The sequence below is a fragment of the Saccoglossus kowalevskii genome, chromosome 5, assembly GCF_978046115.1.
Source record: "Saccoglossus kowalevskii chromosome 5, keSacKowa6.1, whole genome shotgun sequence".
NCBI classification, from domain to species: Eukaryota; Metazoa; Hemichordata; class Enteropneusta; family Harrimaniidae; genus Saccoglossus; species Saccoglossus kowalevskii.
In genome coordinates this window covers 780,783-799,484 of record NC_140645.1, presented here as the reverse complement: position 1 = coordinate 799,484, position 18,702 = coordinate 780,783, and the positions used below count along the sequence as shown (strand labels likewise).

Genomic DNA, 18,702 nt, shown 5'->3' with positions numbered 1-18,702 from the left:
TTACATACATATGCATGTTGTATAATAAAGTACACTAACTATTTTTGTGGCGACTAAACATAGTCTGAATAACAAACATAATAACAATGAATAAATCTATATTTGGCCATAACATCCCGGCCCCCTAATTGTTGAGATACTCGAAACAATTACACAAACATCACCTAACTCAAAGGCCAAAAATACCCCCAAAATAACAAGTCTGGCTGAATTCAAGAATGACACAGGCAAACGCAAAGCAGGGGAAACAGCAGTGCAAACACAGACGGCGCACAAGAACAGCACAGACGCACAGCAAAGAATGGTCACAGCGGCAAAGGCTACCATACCACAAACCACATGCAGGAATGTCAAATTTAGACATCACTCACAGGAAGCTAGGAATTATTTACGTCACAATCCATATCTGCCTCCAAAAGCAGACAAAGTTTGTCGGCTGGCCGCATCAATACATTTGTCTTTGTCTTCACCTTTCCAATACGAACTAACCCATTTCGGTCTTTTATGGTCTCCACAATCTTTCCCATCGGCCAGGCATTTCTTGGCACTGAGTTGTCAGCAATTAAGACTACATCACCAATTGCAAGATTTCTACGGGGGTGCATCCATTTTTGTCACTCCTGTAATAGCGGTAAGTACTCTTTAACCCATCTTAGCCAAAATATATCAGCTAGATATTGAACTTGACGCCATCTACGATGTACATATGTATCATTTTTACTAAACATTCCTGGTGGTAAGCTCTGATTCGTATGAAGCAGTAACAAATGATTTGGGGTCAATGCTTCATAGTCATTTGGGTCATCTGATATCACAGTGATAGGTCGGCCATTTATTATAGATTCCACTTCACAGAAGAGAGTGTGTAAAGCCTCATCGTTGAGATGGATTGTCTGCTCCTTAAAAAGTGAAAAAAGAATCTTCCTTATTGTTCTGATATGCCGCTCCCATACACCACCAAAGTGTGACCCAGCAGGTGGATTGAATTTCCATATTAAGTCTTCCTGACGAAGAACTTCACCAATCTTTGCTTGGTTCCATTTACCAATTTCGTCCTGCAACTCACGTTTTGCCCCCACAAGGTTGGTTCCATTGTCTGACCTGATGGATTTGACACAACCTCTTCTGGCCTTGAATCTTCTAATTGCATTAATGCAAGAATCTGTATCAAGTGAGTGTGCAACCTCAAGGTGGACCGCACGCATAGACATACATGTAAAAATGACACAGTACCTCTTCACGACACAACGACCACGCTTGACTTCAAATGGCCCCAAATAATCAACCCCAGTGTGTGTAAAGGGTGGCATGTCAGGTGTTATTCTCTCAATGGGCAGATCAGCCATCTTCTGCTCTCCAACCTTTGCTCGATAGCGTCGGCAAACAATACATTTCGACACGATCTGTCTTATTGCAGTATTCGCACACAAGATCCAATATCTCTCTCGCAACTTACTTAGCATTGCATTTCTGCCTAGATGCCCCACTGACTTGTGAATGTCTTCTAAGATAAGATGTGATATTGGGGAATCCTTTGGTAGCACAACAGGATGTTTCATGCTATCCGGTAATCTGGCACGCTCTAGACGTCCTCCAACTTGTATGAGCCCATCTTTCATAATAGGATCTAATTTGTACAAAAACCTTGAGCGTTTTAGTCTGGTGTTGTACGTCAATGCTTCAATTTTTTCAGGAAAGCACTGACGTTGAACATATGCGATTATTGCTTGTTCTGCTCTTCTTAATATTTCCACTGTAACAGGTGTGAGTTTTAAACCTTTCTTTGAGTCAGACTGTGACATCATCATCAGTCTTTTCATCTTGTCGTTGATAGTTGTGTCTTGCTCATCTAAATCATTTCCAGTACTGCTGAGGCTCTTCTTTAATGCCTTGCGTATGCCAACCAATCGTTGAAGATTCCTTTTACCTACTAACAACCAACCAACAGTTATCTTCAGTTTCCTCCAGTTCGAAAAGTGTGATAACAGCCTGTCCGTACCAAACTGCTTGTTGACAATCAAAGAATGCACCTGTTTCTTGACCTCGGGGTCCCCATCGTGGATAACCATAGACACGGTTTCATCTCTAGGCCATTCTGTTTCTGATTTCCAAAGGAATTGAGGACCATTCAACCATCTCTTCGTATCTTGGTATCATCAACACGGAGACCTCTGGATGAGTCATCAGCTGGATTGGATTTCGTATCTACATATTTCCATTGTGACAATTGTGACCCTTCACGAATCAGATTGATACGGTTTGCTACAAATGTATGGAAACTAGTTGTTTCATTAACACAGTACCTGATGACTGACAAACTGTCGGTCCAAAAGAACGTTTCATCTATATCATACTCAAGCTCTATTTTGATCATTTTATCCATACGTACAGAAATAGCAGCGGCCATCAACTCCATGCGTGGTATGGTAACTTTTTTCAACGGTGCCACTCTGGCTTTGCCCATTAGAAGTGCACAGTGGACCATTCCCTTTCCATTTATGAACCGAAGATATGAAACCGTTCCATAACCTTTCTCACTTGCATCTGAAAAATGATGGATTTGGCACAAAGTCACCCTTCCAAACCCAACAGGCTTGAAACACCTCGGCACGAATATTGATTTCAACTGTGGCAGATCTGAAACCCAGTTTTGCCATTTCTGCAGGTCTCTGCTATTGAGTTTGTCATCCCAACCAGTTCCACGGTGGCACAAGTCTTGTAGAATTATTTTGCCAGGTAGGATAAATGGTGCAGCAAGTCCGAGTGGATCGTAAATTGAACTGATAACAGATAAAATACCTCTACGAGTAGAAGGTCGATTCTGAATATCGATGTTGAATCCTAGTACATCAGATTCCACTGCCCAGTATACACCAAGTGCCCACTGTGTCGGAAGATCATCACAACCTAATTGTAACTGCTTTACATCTTTGGCTCTTTTTTCACAGGGACAGTTTCCAACACAGTATAACTATTACTGATCCACTTCGTTAAATTGAACCCACCAACCTGACAAATACTGATGAGATTCTGCACCAGTGATATTGCTTCTGTACGGCAAGACTTAAGGCAGTCATCTACATAAAAATTATTCACCAGTACATCACTAACTTCTGGTTTAAACCTATCACTGTTGTCCTCAGCTGTCTTGCGCAGTGCTGTATTAGAACAACTTGGCGATGATACAGCACCAAACAGATGAGCAGTCATTCTGTATACTTCTGGCTGGTTGTCTAGATTGCCATTTGGCCACCAGTAAAAACGTAGACAATCCATGTCCCTTTCTGGAATTTTCACTTGATGGAACATGGCCTCCACATCTGCCATTAACGCGACTGGTTCCTGTCTGAAACGTAATAGTACACCAACAAGACTATTTGTTAAATCGGGACCTTGTAATAAAAGGTCATTTAGGGATACACCGGAATACTTAGCCGAACAATCAAAAACAACTCAAATCTTGTCTGGCTTCTTTGGGTGGTACACTCCGTGATGTGGTATATACCACACTCTACCATCATCTCGATCTAGCATCACTTCCGGGACATGCACAGCATACTTCTTGTTGATTAGGTCCACCATACCGTTAAAGTCCTAATATAAACCGCATACGTAATAGTAACCGCACCCCCAATTCCGGCTTCGGGGTTAAAGAGTTCTTAACAAAAATTGAAAACTTGAAAAGTACCTATTACTAACCGCACCCCCAATTCAACAAGACCGTGACTGTCTTCATTGTTTCAACCAGCTGTTCCAAAACGGCATTGTTCCTAATTCTATTCTTTGTTTCGACAACATGCCTAAAAATATTCACACCTATTTATTGTTCAGCGGTGATAAGATGTCAGACAGGCAATGAAACTGCTTTTGTTCTGGCGGCGACCTCTGTCAATACTCTTTCTGAATACGTCTGTGTTTCGTAAGTTTTAGACAATGAGCTTTTATCACCGTAAAAGTGTTAAACTGAGCATTGAAGAATAATTTATCTTTCGAAAACAAATAATTTCTTGATTTAAAAAAAAAATCATGCCGTTTTCCCATGGAAATCAAAGGAAAAAGATCGCACTACATTATCGGTAAATCTCTTCCGTGTTGCGTTCACCATGAGGTCGCTGAACTGTCATTAACATATTTAAATGAGCTATGTAATTTAGACACGTGGGCACCATCCAGCATTTTGATTGGTTAATTAGCGACTTGACCTATCCGGTCAATAATACGTCACGTGAGCATTCAAAAGCATGGCGGATATCGTATCGGCTGTTTACATGTGACTGAAATCATTCGCTTACGGGGAAACTAAGTTGAATTTTACTTGCATTTTATAACAATTCAACGAATTTATTTTTCGTGCGTTATTATAATCACTACTAAATAATAATCACCAATATCAACACTTCGAAAACAAGTAAGTTATTCACTTGAGACCAGCAGCATGGCCGGATCGAGCTACCGTTATGTGATCATTTGCTACTAAGCAGTGCATTCGTGTTTTTATTTGAAACTTCTGTTAGAATATACTTTTCGTTACCAAGAAAATTAAAAAAAATAAATGCATATTACATTAAAAATACTGAGTATTTTTTGTATCATGTAGAATTTTTTTTTTATTGTAATTTTTCAACATTTCGTAACGCCTATTTTAGAACCAAAATAAGGCCTTTCACTCTTCCCCGACGCCTATTCAAGAGATTGTACGGTGTATTGTTTGTTTTGTGCATGTGCTGTGGACAAAAAATGACCACGCCCATTTAGTGATTGCAATATGTACGTAATAGAAACCGCACCCCGAACTTGAGCTTTTGATCCCAATTTTTAAATTGATACATTGTAATATAAACCGCGGTTTATAATAGGACTTTAACGGTACATTAAATGCCTTGTAATCAGAGTGGAACTTTGAATCCTTTCTCATTCTCCTTTCAAGGCCCTTGAGACGCAGGCTTGCATATCCTTTATTGTCAGGTAACTTGATGCCGTCTTGGCGAAATGGCAATCCAATTTCATAGTGTCCATCCACATGTTTGATTGTATTCTTCACTTTCTCTACAAATATTTTATCTTCTTGGGAATATTCCCGTTTATCATCAATACTGCGTTCCGGAAAGTCAAATTTCATAGACTTCCTTAGCAACTGATCGAGTTCTTTGAATTCTTCCATTCTTTCTATGGCACTCACTTCTGCTCTGTTGACAGTCATACAGTTTTGTATGCTACACATTCTGTCTCCACTTGCATCACGAACAACATTCCATGCAACCCATCCTAGGAGTGTTTTGGATGCATGGGGACTACCACATGGACCAGTTAATATCTCCATGGGTGTATATGCGTCTGGTACGCCATTTCCAATTAACAAGCCAACCTCTGCATTTATCTGGGGAAGATCAACATTGTGCATATGAGGCCATCTTGAAATGTCTTCTTTAGTGGGCATGTGGTGTTGAGAAACTGGCATTTTGTCTTTGGTGTATACCGTAGGGATCTTGACTATATTTTCACATTTCAGATCACACACCTCCAGGCCTTTAACAATATATGTGCTCATGGTGTGGGGTATACCCATAGTATCAATAGTAATTTTAGCTTTGCTACCAGTTACTCCAAGTTTCCTCATCAAGTTTTCTGTACAAAATGAGACACTACTCCCAGGATCAAGAAACGCATACGTCTCAACAGCCACACTACCATTCTTGGCTTGAACCAATACAGGAATTATTGCCATGGTGCACTCAGTGTCACCGGCCCCCATATGACTACCTGGTTCCTGGTTAACACTTGCACATGCACTCATTGCTTGGCTGCTTGGTTTTGTACATGATGTGTCTTTCATCGGTTGATCAGTTGTCTTGTACTTTTCATTGTGCAAAATGGTAGGGCGACGTTCCTGGTATCGAGTGCACACTGCCTTGTTACGACAAACTCTCTTTTGATGTCCTGGCTTCAGACATCCAAAACAGACACCACTGGTTCTCAGAAACTTCAGTTTAACATCATAAGACTGCCCTGTAAGGCGTTCACATTTATCAAGAGCGTGGTTAGCATTCTTGCAGTAGGCACAAGGTTTTTCAAATGCCATTTTAACAGAAAATTTAATTTGATCATGTGACTCACTACCAATCAGATCATTTGGGCTTGTGGAATACACCCCATCTTTATTTTCTGGTTTTATGGCTGCAACATCAGTGGCAAAACTTCCCTTGCCTCGGACGGCTTTCCTGTTACCTTTCCAGTTACCAGTGTTGTGCTCAACATGCATGGCCTCTCGTCCATACAAGGGATCATTTGCCTTTTTGGATTCCAATTTCACAAGCTCCACCAGTTGTTTGAACACAACCGTTTTCCCTTTCTGCTTGGTATCATATACTCTGTTTCTCCATTTTTCATGAAAGTGAGGTGGCAACTTCTTAACCAGTTTCATCATATTCTCAGAGTATTCCATTATCTTCATTGCCTCGATACTTTGTATTGCATACTCACATTCAGAAAGAAAGATTGAAAATTCATCCAATGCTCTAGGGTCGTCAACTTTTATAGATGGCCACTCCATGGCTTTCTTTACGTATGCATTGGCAATCAACTCTATGTCACCATATCTCTCATCTAGCTCTTTAAAAGCGGCAAGATATCCCACATCCGCATCCAGGTAGCTATAGCCCGTCACGATTCTATTTGCCTCTCCTATGGTATATTGCTCAAGATAATTCATTCTCTCTTCATTGCTCTCTGTTATTGCTACAATTCTTGTTTGGAATTGGCGGACAAATTTGTTGTAATCCATGCAGTTACCTCCAAACTTTTTGATATCAGATTGTGGTTTCTTTAATTCTTTTACCACTGCCAGGATAACTTCATCAGACGATCCACTACTTGTGACTGAGGACCTGCAACCAGTATTGCCACGGTGACCATCAAAGCAATGCAGACCATGCGCATCATGCAAACCGCCCAAATCAGCACTACCGTCAACACCACCGCGCGCAGGGGACCCTATCATGCCAGAATTCAACACACGACCCTGACCTAAATCTAAATGAACATCAGTTCCCCCCACATAAGATTTTGGAATAACATTACCAACATGTGAATGATCAAAATTATGTTTCTGTTCATTGTTCACTGTGTGATGTTGTTCTTTAGAGACTGTACTTTGGATATCGCCCGTATGTTGTTGTCCAAACTCTTTGGTTTCTAGGTCGGCAAGGACTTTCTGTCTTGCGTCAGTTACAGCAATTTCAGTTTCCAATTCTAACTGCTCTTCCTTAATTTTCAACTGCAGCCTGGCTTGCTCCAACTCCTGGCATTGCCTCAATTTAGCAGCTCTGGCTAGCAATTCTGCTTTAAATTCTTCTGGTCCTCCATCGCCTTTGCCATAGCAAGTGAGCTACTAAGTGATGAGGTAGTGCTGATGTGAGATTTCTTAGAATGCCTTGAATTTCTACTCACTTGAGAAACACTGTCTTCTGGCGTTACGTGGACATCACCAAACTGCTGTGGCTTATGCTCCCTTCTCTGTATCCACTCTCTCACCTTCACTTTAAATTCCCCGAAGGACTCATTATGGTTTTCAAACCAACCCTGGTTATCTGCATGTTGGTCATCAAAGGAAAGCATTTGTTGATATGCATCATGACTAATTAAAAAGTCCTCATATATCACCATCCAGTGTGTGTAGGCCTTTCGTAATAAGTTCAAGTCTGCTTCATCTGTCATTAATTGTAAGACTTGACCTGTCTTTCTATTTAACTGCTTACATGGCTCGTTACGTTTTCTTTGCCTCATCTCTGTAAAGTATGCCTTTCCTTTCTCAGTTTGGTTTGTTTGTCTGTCACCCATGTTTGAGACCTGTGATGCATTCCCATCATTTTCTGTGACTTCTGTTGTGTACCTTTTCTCCATATTGTCAGCAGTACTTGATATCTCTGACATCGTATCTTGAGACTAGCAACCAAATACGTCAATGAATGATGTAGCGATTATGAACAAACTCCAAGATTACTGGGGTCCAATATGTGTAATGTGACCCATGAAAATGTTCACTGCTACTAGAAGGTCAGCTGAGTGTCTCTCATCAATGCGTCCCTTGCCAACGGATGAAACAAATCAATATACACAAATATGACTTGCAACTAATTTATTCCAGTCTCAATATCGCATGACAAGTAACAATTGACTGCAAACAAACAAAAACAGTCAATAAGCAAATTGCTGTACATAACAATTCATACAGTAAAATACAGCATACAATAAACTATAACAGCGTCTGGATTACTTTCGGAAATTCCCTCGCGTTTCGGAAAGTTTTAATTTTCAAAATCTTTGAATATTTATTTGTGCTTTTAGGTTAGTGAGGAGGTTATAATAATTTTTCATTTCACTTTAACTCTGTTTTTTTCACCCCTCAGACCCCTTTAAAAAGTCACTTCTGGCCATTGTAATGGCCACTATTATCTTAATGGCCAGAATATTGACCAGAATTTTTTAAGTGGCCAAAATATTTACCAGCGTTTTTAAAATGGTGGTTTTAATGACCCATGTTTTTTATACTGGTCAGAATAATTACAATTGCTTTTTAAATGATTGAGTTGATGACATTTTTTTTTGATGGGCAGTATAATGGTCATTTTATTTTTCATTACATACATAACATGACCAGTATTTTTGTTCATGTCACTAATATAATGGCCCAGAAAAAAACCTTCTACCTCATGTGAGTCAATATACATGTGGGAATTTATTTTTCCAAGTTTTACTTGCAAGTACACGAATAATGCCTCGATCCCCAGTGAAATTTTATAGTAACGTTGATGCCAGTGACTGCTGGTGGACTACATAACCTGCGGAGTATTTAGATGCTGTTGAATCATAGGACGATTGCAGTACTGCAACTGGCACATCAAGGTATGAATTTGTAATTATTTTACCATTTTACAATGACTTCAATACAATATTAGATACTTTTGTTGCTGTTTATGTAGCAGGATAGTCTTTTGGCGCCCCCGTTTTTGTTTTTCAAAAATTATATAAATTAAAAAACACTGTGGCATTTGCTTTATGTACTATCATACCTATTTTTTGGAAAAAAATAAATGCGCAATTTTTTGTTCAGTCATGGCTCACTGTGTAAGTACTGTTTCATTATCATTCATAATTGTCAAACAACAAGCTCAAGTAGGTGTTAATGAGGATTAGCTCCTATGTTTGTTAATACAAGAAAAGTATAAACAAAGGTTATTTCCAACTCCTGAAATCTGCAAAAAACATCAACGTAAATTTGTTTCCATTCATGACCATGTTTTCAAATTATTAATATAATTTAACTGACTGCAAAATGTTTTTTTTTTTTAAATTTTCAAAGATTATGTATATTGTTTTTTTTTCTCTTTAGACAATACCAACAATAGTGTACTGTACATTGAGAAATCTAATTTAGTAACCATGTATGAACTATATATGTTATGCCCATAACCATACAGAATCCCTTTTTCCTGTAAACTAGTATAAGATGATATATGCCCACAGTATGCAACAGTTCATTTTCTTTGCGCACAAAAAAACCTCCCATACACAAAATAACTTTTAATTTAGCATGAATTTAAACTAAATTTCAATTAAATTTAATAATCTTTGCCCATCTTTGAGCCCAATTTGGTTTGAATGAGTTGTAGAGATCAATATAAAAGGGAAGTGAACCTAAATGTATGCGCCTAAGGAAGGAATAAACAGAAGACACTTATTAGTAGTATTCACGCAGAGCTCTTTAGCAAAGGCTAAGAGGTCCAATACCTTAGCCTGTGCTAGAAAAAATTTGCATGAACACAGGCTAAGAAATACTAAGTACAGAGTAAATCTGGTCAGTCCACAGCCTTAGCACAGGCAAAACAAAACATGCATGAGCACTTAGCTCGGCTAAAAAAACCATTGTATTCAATGTTCATTTAGGAGATTTACTACTATATTCATAACTTTTTATTTCGGTGTGCCATTTCCTGCATGACAATCAACGTTAACACTTATAGAGAAATTTACTCAAGAAAAAAATGAACTGCTGATGAGACTGTGCTACTTCCTGTTATTCTGCAATTTGCACTTTCTGAATTTGCTTTGGTATTGTTTTATAGCTGTAGAACTAACCTTCCTAGTTACTCTAACTGAGCAATCATAATTAAAATTCCTTCAGATTTTGCCTATTCTTAATAAGTTTGGGCGTTCCTTACCCCGTGCTAACCATCGTTTCCTTCTGTGCATGAACTCAAACATACGAGATTAGCTTAAATCTTAGCCCGTACATTGTGTAGCATGAACACTACTATTGAAGATCCAGGGAGCAAATGGGTGAAAATTAAACAAATTATAATGAAGGTGTAATATGCAGCAGTAAAAGTCCTGAGCATTTCTGGGTCCGTCAAATTGATCATGGGTACCGTACTCTGGCTCAACTTGGACAAAAAAATATTTAGTCTAGTATATGATTTAGGAAACAGCGCCCTCGAGCGGGTGAATTCACATTCACTAAATTCTTACAGTAAATATTCACACAGAGCAAATCTGACATAAACACAGAAAACATTGAATTAATAAAGCATTCAAGTGTAACATCAACGAGAATGAATAAATGTGCTGTAAATAGCCGATAGTTTAATTGATCATACGCAATTATATGATGTAGTGTTCTCTGCCCAAGTTATTGCATCATAATCTATAATATGCATTTCATCGATTATCTATAGAAAGAATGACCCAGCTGTCAATCATACTATTGCTAACATCAACAAGAAGCTGAGGAATATTGACAACAGCACATACATTGATAACAGCAACATTGAAAGTGATGTACACCTAGTAGATACAGTACATCTAACTGATAAAGGCACAGCAACATTAGTGAAGAATATTAAAGATATTATTGGACCACTCATTGGGGTCAACAGATCATATAGAAAGGGTCGACACTTCAAAACATACAACCAGAGGAATACAGGAAATCAGTATAAAAACAAAAACAACATGCCATACCCAACAAGAGGAAACCCATATCAGTCTCCAATGACTCACTTCGCAGGTATGCCATTCCATTTTGACTGGGCAAGTATATATGGTCAAAGACCAAACTTCAACTGATGATGGACATGACAACAAACAAGAAAACAAATCATTCTTCAGCTACAAGAAAAAGAAAAATTTCCCAGAAAAATGCACTATCACTGTCATACTGGAACATACAAAATGTGAAAAGAAAACTTGACGATGGTGACTTTATAAAAAACATAACATGCCATGATATCATCGGTCTTGGTGAGACATGGTTGAATAAAAATTCTCACAGTTCCCTTTCAATACCAGGATACTATACCTTTTCAGTTACTAGGAACAACCAACAAGGAGGAGGAATATCTATACTGGTGAAACAAGATCTAAAACAAGGAATAACAATTGAAAAGAACATTTTTGATGATATACTATGGTGTAAACTTAAAAAAGAATTCTTCAGTTTAAAAAAAGACATATATCTTTCTTTCATTTACAATCCTCCTTCAAATTCAAAACACTGCCGAACTGACTTTTTTGATTACTTGGAAGCAGATATTTGTAATTATTCTAAATGTGGAGATATTATAATACTTGGAGACTTTAATAGTAGGACAGGGAATATGACTGACTTTGTAAATACCGATGGCGATTCATTCATGCCTATTCCAAACTGTTATACAAATGATGATACCATATTACAACGTAGTAACAGAGACACACTTATAAACACACACGGTAAATCACTATTGGAACTATGTAAGAGCACTGGCATTAGAATCCTAAATGGAAGAATTCCTGGTGACTCGTGTGGTAACTTCACATGTTATCATTACAACGGCAATAGCACAGTAGATTATGCCTTAGCTTCATCAAACTTGCTCTGTAATTTTAAATATTTCCAAGTTCATAATTTTACCATCCTGTCAGATCACTGCCAGATATCATGTTTATTTACATTAGAAAAATTCATCAATTCTAAGAAAATTAATTCAAAATATAACAAAAATAACCTCCCTAAAAGTTGGATCTGGGACAAACTGTCTATCTTTGATTATTATGAAAACTTATCATCTGAAAAAACTCAAAATTTAATTAAAACTTTCTTAGACAACAAATATAACTTGGATAACGATGGAATACATGATGCAGTACTGAATTTCAACTCAATTATTGGTGATGTAGCTGATCAAACCTTTAAAAAGAAGAAATCAAACATCAAAACAAAACAAAAACATAAACAAAAAAAGTGGTTTGACAAAGATTGTAGAACCCATAAGAAAGATTTGATTTATTGTGCTAAACTGATTAGTAAACAACCTTTTGACAAAAAGTTAAGAGAAATATATTTTGTGAAGAAAAAGAAATATAAAAAATTGATCAAAACTAAACAAAAAAAGGGAGAGCTGTTAATTGTAAATAAATTAACACATTTGAGAAATGCAAATCCCAATCAATTTTGGAAAATCATTAATGAATTGAAAAAAAATTCTCATAAAAATCAATCTAATCCTATTTCTGTAGAACAGTGGGAAGAATACTATAAAATATTAAACAAAGCTGATCAGAACAACAATTTGCAAAATAATATCATTTCTGATATGTCAGAAATGGAAAACAGAAATGAATCTAATAAACTTATTAACAATAAAATAACAGAAAAAGAGATAAAAAATGCTATTAAAAAACTTAAAAATAAAAAAGCACCTGGTTATGATGGCTTCTGCTCTGAGCTTTTGAAATGCAGCTCAGATTCGTTGATAAAACCATTAAAAAAACTTTTTAACCTTATTTTAGAGTCCGGAATTTATCCAAAGTCGTGGAATATTAGTATTATTTCACACATCTATAAAAAGGGTGATTCACACGACCCAGGAAACTACCGGGGAATAGCTGTATCAAGTTGTATGGGAAAAACATTCTGTATTATAATAAATAATAGAATTACCCAATACCTTGAAACAAATAACATAATTAACAATAATCAAGCAGGGTTCCGTAAAGGTCACCGCACAACAGACCACATTTTTGTACTGAAAACAATTGTTAAAAAATATCTCCAGCTAAATGGAAAATTATATGCATGCTTTATAGACTTCCAAAAAGCCTTCGATAGTGTCTGGCGTAATGGATTGTTTTATAAATTACTCAAAAATGAAATAAATGGCAAAATCTATAATATTAATAAAAATATGTATTGTAATACAAAAGCATGCATTCGTTTAGAAAACACAATCACGGATATATTTGAGACAACAAAAGGTGTGAGACAAGGCTGTGTTATAAGCCCCACACTATTTAATTTATATGTTAATGATATGAGTAAATACTTGGGAGACAGATTCCTTGATCAGGTCACACTACAAAACACAAAAATTAACTCGCTACTTTACGCCGATGATCTGGTGCTAATTTCAATAACAGAAAATGGCCTACAAAATGCATTAAATAAACTGCAAGATTATTGCCAAAAATGGAAAATCAAAGTAAATCTTGCGAAAACTAAAATTCTTGTATTCAGAAGGGGAACACTACAAAGAAATGAACAATTCTATTATCAAAATGAAAAACTTTGCTGTGTCAACTCATATAATTATCTTGGAATAATCTTTCAGTCAAATGGTAAATTTACAGAAGCTAGAGACAACCTAGCAGATAAAGCAATCAAAGCCATGTATGCACTAAAGCAGTCTTTACCAAAAGAAACAGACTGTAAAACGTACATCCATCTGTTTAATATATGTATCAAACCAATTTTACTGTATGGATCTGAAATTTGGGGAATGGAAAATATGAGTAACAATAACTGGGACAAAACTAAAACAGAAAAAGTGCATCTAAAATTCATTAAACAACTACTTGGGCTTAATAAATACACAGCAAATAGTGCATGTCGGGATGAAATTGGAGCATTTCCATTGATAACTGAAGTGAAAATCAATATGATTAAGTTCTGGTCCCGTGTCACAGACAAGTCACAAAATAATTATACAAAGATAGCGTTAAGCGATCAGACTTTGTCAAAAGCACAATGGGAAACATCAGTCAAAAATATCTTGAAAGATGTAGACCTCTCTAAAACATCACAACTATCACATCAAAATATTAAGGAAATTAGCAGCACTATTAAACAACAATACATAACATACTGGAGAGAGAATATGACAAATGAAAAAACAAAACTGAGAACATACATTAAATTTAAAATTAATTACAATCTGGAAAATTACATTAATGTTTTGGATAATAATCAAAGAATATCAATGGCTAGATTCAGGACAAGTAGTCACAATCTAGCCATTGAAAAAGGCAGACATACCAATCCAAAAACCCCATTAGAAAATAGAATTTGTAAACAATGCCCATTACAGGAGATCGAAGACGAATTACACTTTCTTTTAGTTTGCCCACGATATCAAACAGATAGAAATGATTTTATTTCCAATATTTTATTCCCCAAAGAAATCATTACCAACCTGCAAAAATTCACATATTTAATGAAAAGTAATGACAGAAATATAATAAAACTTTTAGGGGAATTTTTACATAAATCATTCATTTTAAGAAATGAGCTTTTTTTGGATATAATACCTTGACTCTTTTTTTCTATTTTTTACGTTATCGTACTTTGATTTTTTTTAATCACTTATATATTTATTGCTGTAAACCAATAGAACATTTGTAATTCTAAGGATGCAATAAAGTTATTATTATTATTATTATTATTATTATAGGCACTTTTATCGAGCAGCAGGGAAAGTTACAGCACATATAAAACACAGCAAATTGCAAGAAACGTTATTCTCACCGTATTTATAGATTGACCCAGCAACCAACACAATTCTGAGACTTTCAACCAGTCAGGATTAGGAGTGCTCGATGGCAGTAAAGCAGACGACTTTCACGGAGCTTCACGCACAACTTTCTCTGTCAGCCATCATTTTGGAGTGACTAACCTCTGACCTTGGCTTACCCAAACCTGTAAATATATTTACCAGTGCTTTATTATGAGGGAAGACAGTTTAAAAAAAAATTACCAGCTGCCTCATAACAAAGAAATACTATTTTCTTTTTGTACTATACATGTCTTTATAAATTATCTTCTTTTCTCTAACTGTTATGTATTTTAGTAGTTTTAGTTATATCTGTAATTTTGTTTTGTCATTATTGTTATACACATTACCTTTATTGTATGTATCAATGCCCCATTGTGGATACGATTTCAATAAAGTTATTATTATTATTATTATGAAGATACCTCATACAGCGGCAGTATCGACCGACGCGCAGCGGAGGTCGATGCGACAGCGTACTGTCTGAGTGCATAGTTTGAGGTATCTTCGTAATAACCTTATTATTATTATACATCTTTTCCTTCCAAGGATACATCATGGGAATGCCGAAATCCAAAAAGTTTAGAACAGAATTAGCGAACTTCTTTCTATGGAGTCCGTTCAAATCCTGGTAGTAGCCATGTTTGTTTTTATTATTAAGGACGCTTACGCGCGTAATTATTCCATATTTGGAATTCGCACCTCCTAATATAGTAGTAAAATACCGCAAAATTACGGCACGCTGTAACTTATGGCATTACGGTGACAGGTGTATAATAATGTCTTTTAAAATACAATACGTGTTTTATTCAAAAACATGAAAGTGCTTCCCAGATTTGTAGTGTAGTAATGCGGCAATCAGATCAGACTAGATCACGGGGCTCTAAACATGAATGCATGGAATTTACACATATTGAATATTTGAATAATGCATGTTAATATTTAAAAAAAAAAAAATGCCATATGTTATGTATTATAAGCCCTCAATCATAATGTTATTATTTTCCAGGTTTTGTTGATCGTACATCATTGCTATATCTCATCGGACATAAACTGTTTATAATTCACATTTATCGTAAGAACATACTTACTAGTACCACTCGGATCAATGATCTGACATTATATCTTATAATAGCTGATACTTGGGACGAAAATATGACCAATAACAAAAATCTAATTATTAGATTAAAGAAAAGTTGAAATGTACTAATATCAAAAATACATTAAATAATAAAGGAACTACCAAAATACATACATTACGTACATACAGAACTATTATTGAAGACAACACTGACGGTTACTAACCGTAAAGACAATTTAAGTTGTAATAACCTCGAGCGTATCTACATTTGTTGAAAGGCTAGCGAGGATGTACACCTAAACCATGACTACTGTTGGTTTAAATAAGCGAGGATGTACACCTAAACCATGACTACTGTCGGTTTAAATAAGCGAGGATGTACACCTAAACCATGACTACTGTCGGTTTAAATAAGCGAGGATGTACACCTAAACCATGACTACTGTCGGTTTAAATAAGCGAGGATGTACACCTAAACCATGACTACTGTCGGTTTAAATAAGCGAGGATGTACACCTAAACCATGACTACTGTCGGTTTAAATAAGCGAGGATGTACACCTAAACCATGACTACTGTCGGTTTAAATAAGCGAGGATGTACACCTAAACCATGACTACTGTCGGTTTAAATAAGCGAGGATGTACACCTAAACCATGACTACTGTCGGTTTAAATAAGCGAGGATGTACACCTAAACCATGACTACTGTCGGTTTAAATAAGCGACGATGTACACCTAAACCATGACTACTGTCGGTTTATACTTGGCATCCCCCAAAAAATACCCCCAACAATTGCCGGAGAACTCTCGACATATACCAATTAGATAAATTCATTAAGAGACTAAAATGTCAGGCCACTGGTCTGATCAGGCTGATGAGACCATTATTAGTTTATGGCAACGATATCTGCGAGATGAAAGTAGTTACAAATCTGCTGTCGAGGACACCTAAACTAATGCAGGTTTATACTTTGCGTCTCAAAAAAAAATACTTCCAATTTAAATGGGCATTTACGGAGAACTCGACATATGCCCATTAGATATATTCATCAAGATATCACTAATACAATCATATTACAGTCGAATAATAAATACAAATAAAATACCACCAGTAGTTACTTGATTTAGGCTTTTATTAATTAACTGAAAAGCTTCTTTATTTTGTAAGAAAAACATTTTTAGTATTTAATGCGGTTGTAATATTTTATTAATTGATTTTTAATAAATTATATATTCAAATATAATCTCATTAACTCGCTGTAAATAATAATTTGGGTTCTTTGAGAGACTCAGATGATTTAATGTGATTTGGATGAGAACTCGTCAGCCCACACATCACTACCATAAACAAGTATCGATCGTATCAATTTGTAAAAGAATGATAGTGACAAGGTGTCGATGGACAAATATTGTATTGCGCCTAATTTAGTTTTGAGAGAAAACAGTGCTTTTGAGTCTTTCTTGTAAGGTGCCTTAGAGCTTCTTTAAATTTTCCATTTGTACTGATTATGAAGCCCAGATAATTAAATGTTTTGACTGTCACAATTTCACTTTCCCTTAGAATGAAAGTGTCACTTTTCAGACATCTGTTTGATTTGTGAACAACCAATACTTTTTTATGGGTTTACAATGACAAGTTATCCAGACATAAATAGAGTCTATGCTTTGTTCTAGAAAGAAGGACAAGGTCATCAGCATAAAGTAGGTAGTTGGCAGGCGAATTTTCAAGAATTGAAGGATCATAATTGAAGTGTTGTGAAGGACATTTCGAAAAAGGTTAAACAGAGTTGGATTGAGATTACAGCCTTTTTTGACACCAACCTTGGAGTTAAATGGTTCTGTTTTTACATGTTCCTATTTACTTAATTTTACTATACATGTTTTTAAATAATTTTATACATGTCAGCTGATTAGTAGTTCAAAATCAAGTGGTGCAGGAGAAGTGAGATTGTCACAAAACGTAACAAATCGTTTTCATCATAACATTATATCATTTGCCAATAGGAAAGTACATCGATAGTTTGCTAACTCCCCGCACAAATCTTGTTCGGCACAATATTGTATATTGTTTGTTGTGTCAAAAAATGTTATTTCTTCGAAAATATTTAACTTTTTTTACTTTGTGGTTTTATCTTTCCAAGCCGTGTTGTGCTCTTTTATGTCTTAGTTTTAATTTTTAAGATAATACTACTCTATTGTGTTGTGTCAATAAAATATTGTGAAAATTAAGGTAGAAGCCTAGTCATTATTTTTGACAAAATTGGTCATATAAATCGCACGATAATGTTCATTAGTTTATTATGTACAATCATGAAGCTAATGTCTCATGGTACAATGAAATAGCATTATTTTGTGTGTTACAGTTATGCTTTTTGAGAAACATGTCCTAATATTTCTTGAAAATTGCTATTTTTAGAACAATTCCATAGAACACAATGATAAAGAAAAAAATGCATTTTTGACACTTTTTAAAACCCAGATTTTCTAAATAATTCAAAAAGTACAAAAAGTACTCCATCATTAACAATATATTATTTTTTTCAGCCTATGTCACCAGGCTAGATTTTGAGATATTGCATAATATCTCTGCCATAGGAACCCGTGGTAAAAGTGTTATAATACTGTGACAATGGCGACTTTCCACTAAAATACAACCATCAATTTCTCGAAAAAAAGGCTGGTGACCCCAAACTTGTTTTAGGTCAATAATCTTATATTGCCTTGAAGTACAATTTGTTGCAAAATGAATAAATTCTGGG

The 18,702-nt window shown here is 35.9% G+C and overlaps 2 protein-coding genes across 2 annotated transcripts; both read right to left on the bottom strand.

Moving 5' to 3' along the window:
* Positions 1–614: 614 nt before the first annotated feature.
* LOC144349654 (uncharacterized) lies at positions 615–2,069 on the bottom strand. The gene has a single exon (XM_078008159.2). It carries the CDS (start codon positions 2,067–2,069, stop codon positions 615–617), a length of 1,455 nt encoding a protein of 484 aa, XP_077864285.2.
* Positions 2,070–2,128: 59 nt separating this feature from the next.
* Positions 2,129–3,327, bottom strand: LOC102807396 (uncharacterized). The gene is made up of 2 exons (XM_085499469.1): positions 3,010–3,327; positions 2,129–2,884 (listed from the first exon to the last, which is right to left on the bottom strand). The coding sequence occupies exons 1-2, from the start codon at positions 3,325–3,327 to the stop codon at positions 2,129–2,131; spliced, it is 1,074 nt and encodes a 357-aa protein (XP_085355595.1).
* Between the last annotated feature and the right edge of the window lie 15,375 nt (positions 3,328–18,702).

What these genes read in the sequence shown, in the direction of transcription:
- LOC144349654 (XM_078008159.2), bottom strand. Translation starts at nt 2,069, where the DNA reads ATGGTTATCCACGATGGGGACCCCGAGGTCAAGAAACAGGTGCATTCT.
- LOC102807396 (XM_085499469.1), bottom strand. Translation starts at nt 3,327, where the DNA reads ATGGCAGATGTGGAGGCCATGTTCCATCAAGTGAAAATTCCAGAAAGG. An exon ending in ATCTCATCAGTATTTGTCAG is followed by an intron (nt 2,885 to 3,009) that starts GTTGGTGGGTTC and finishes CTTCCGACACAG; the next exon opens with TGGGCACTTGGTGTATACTG.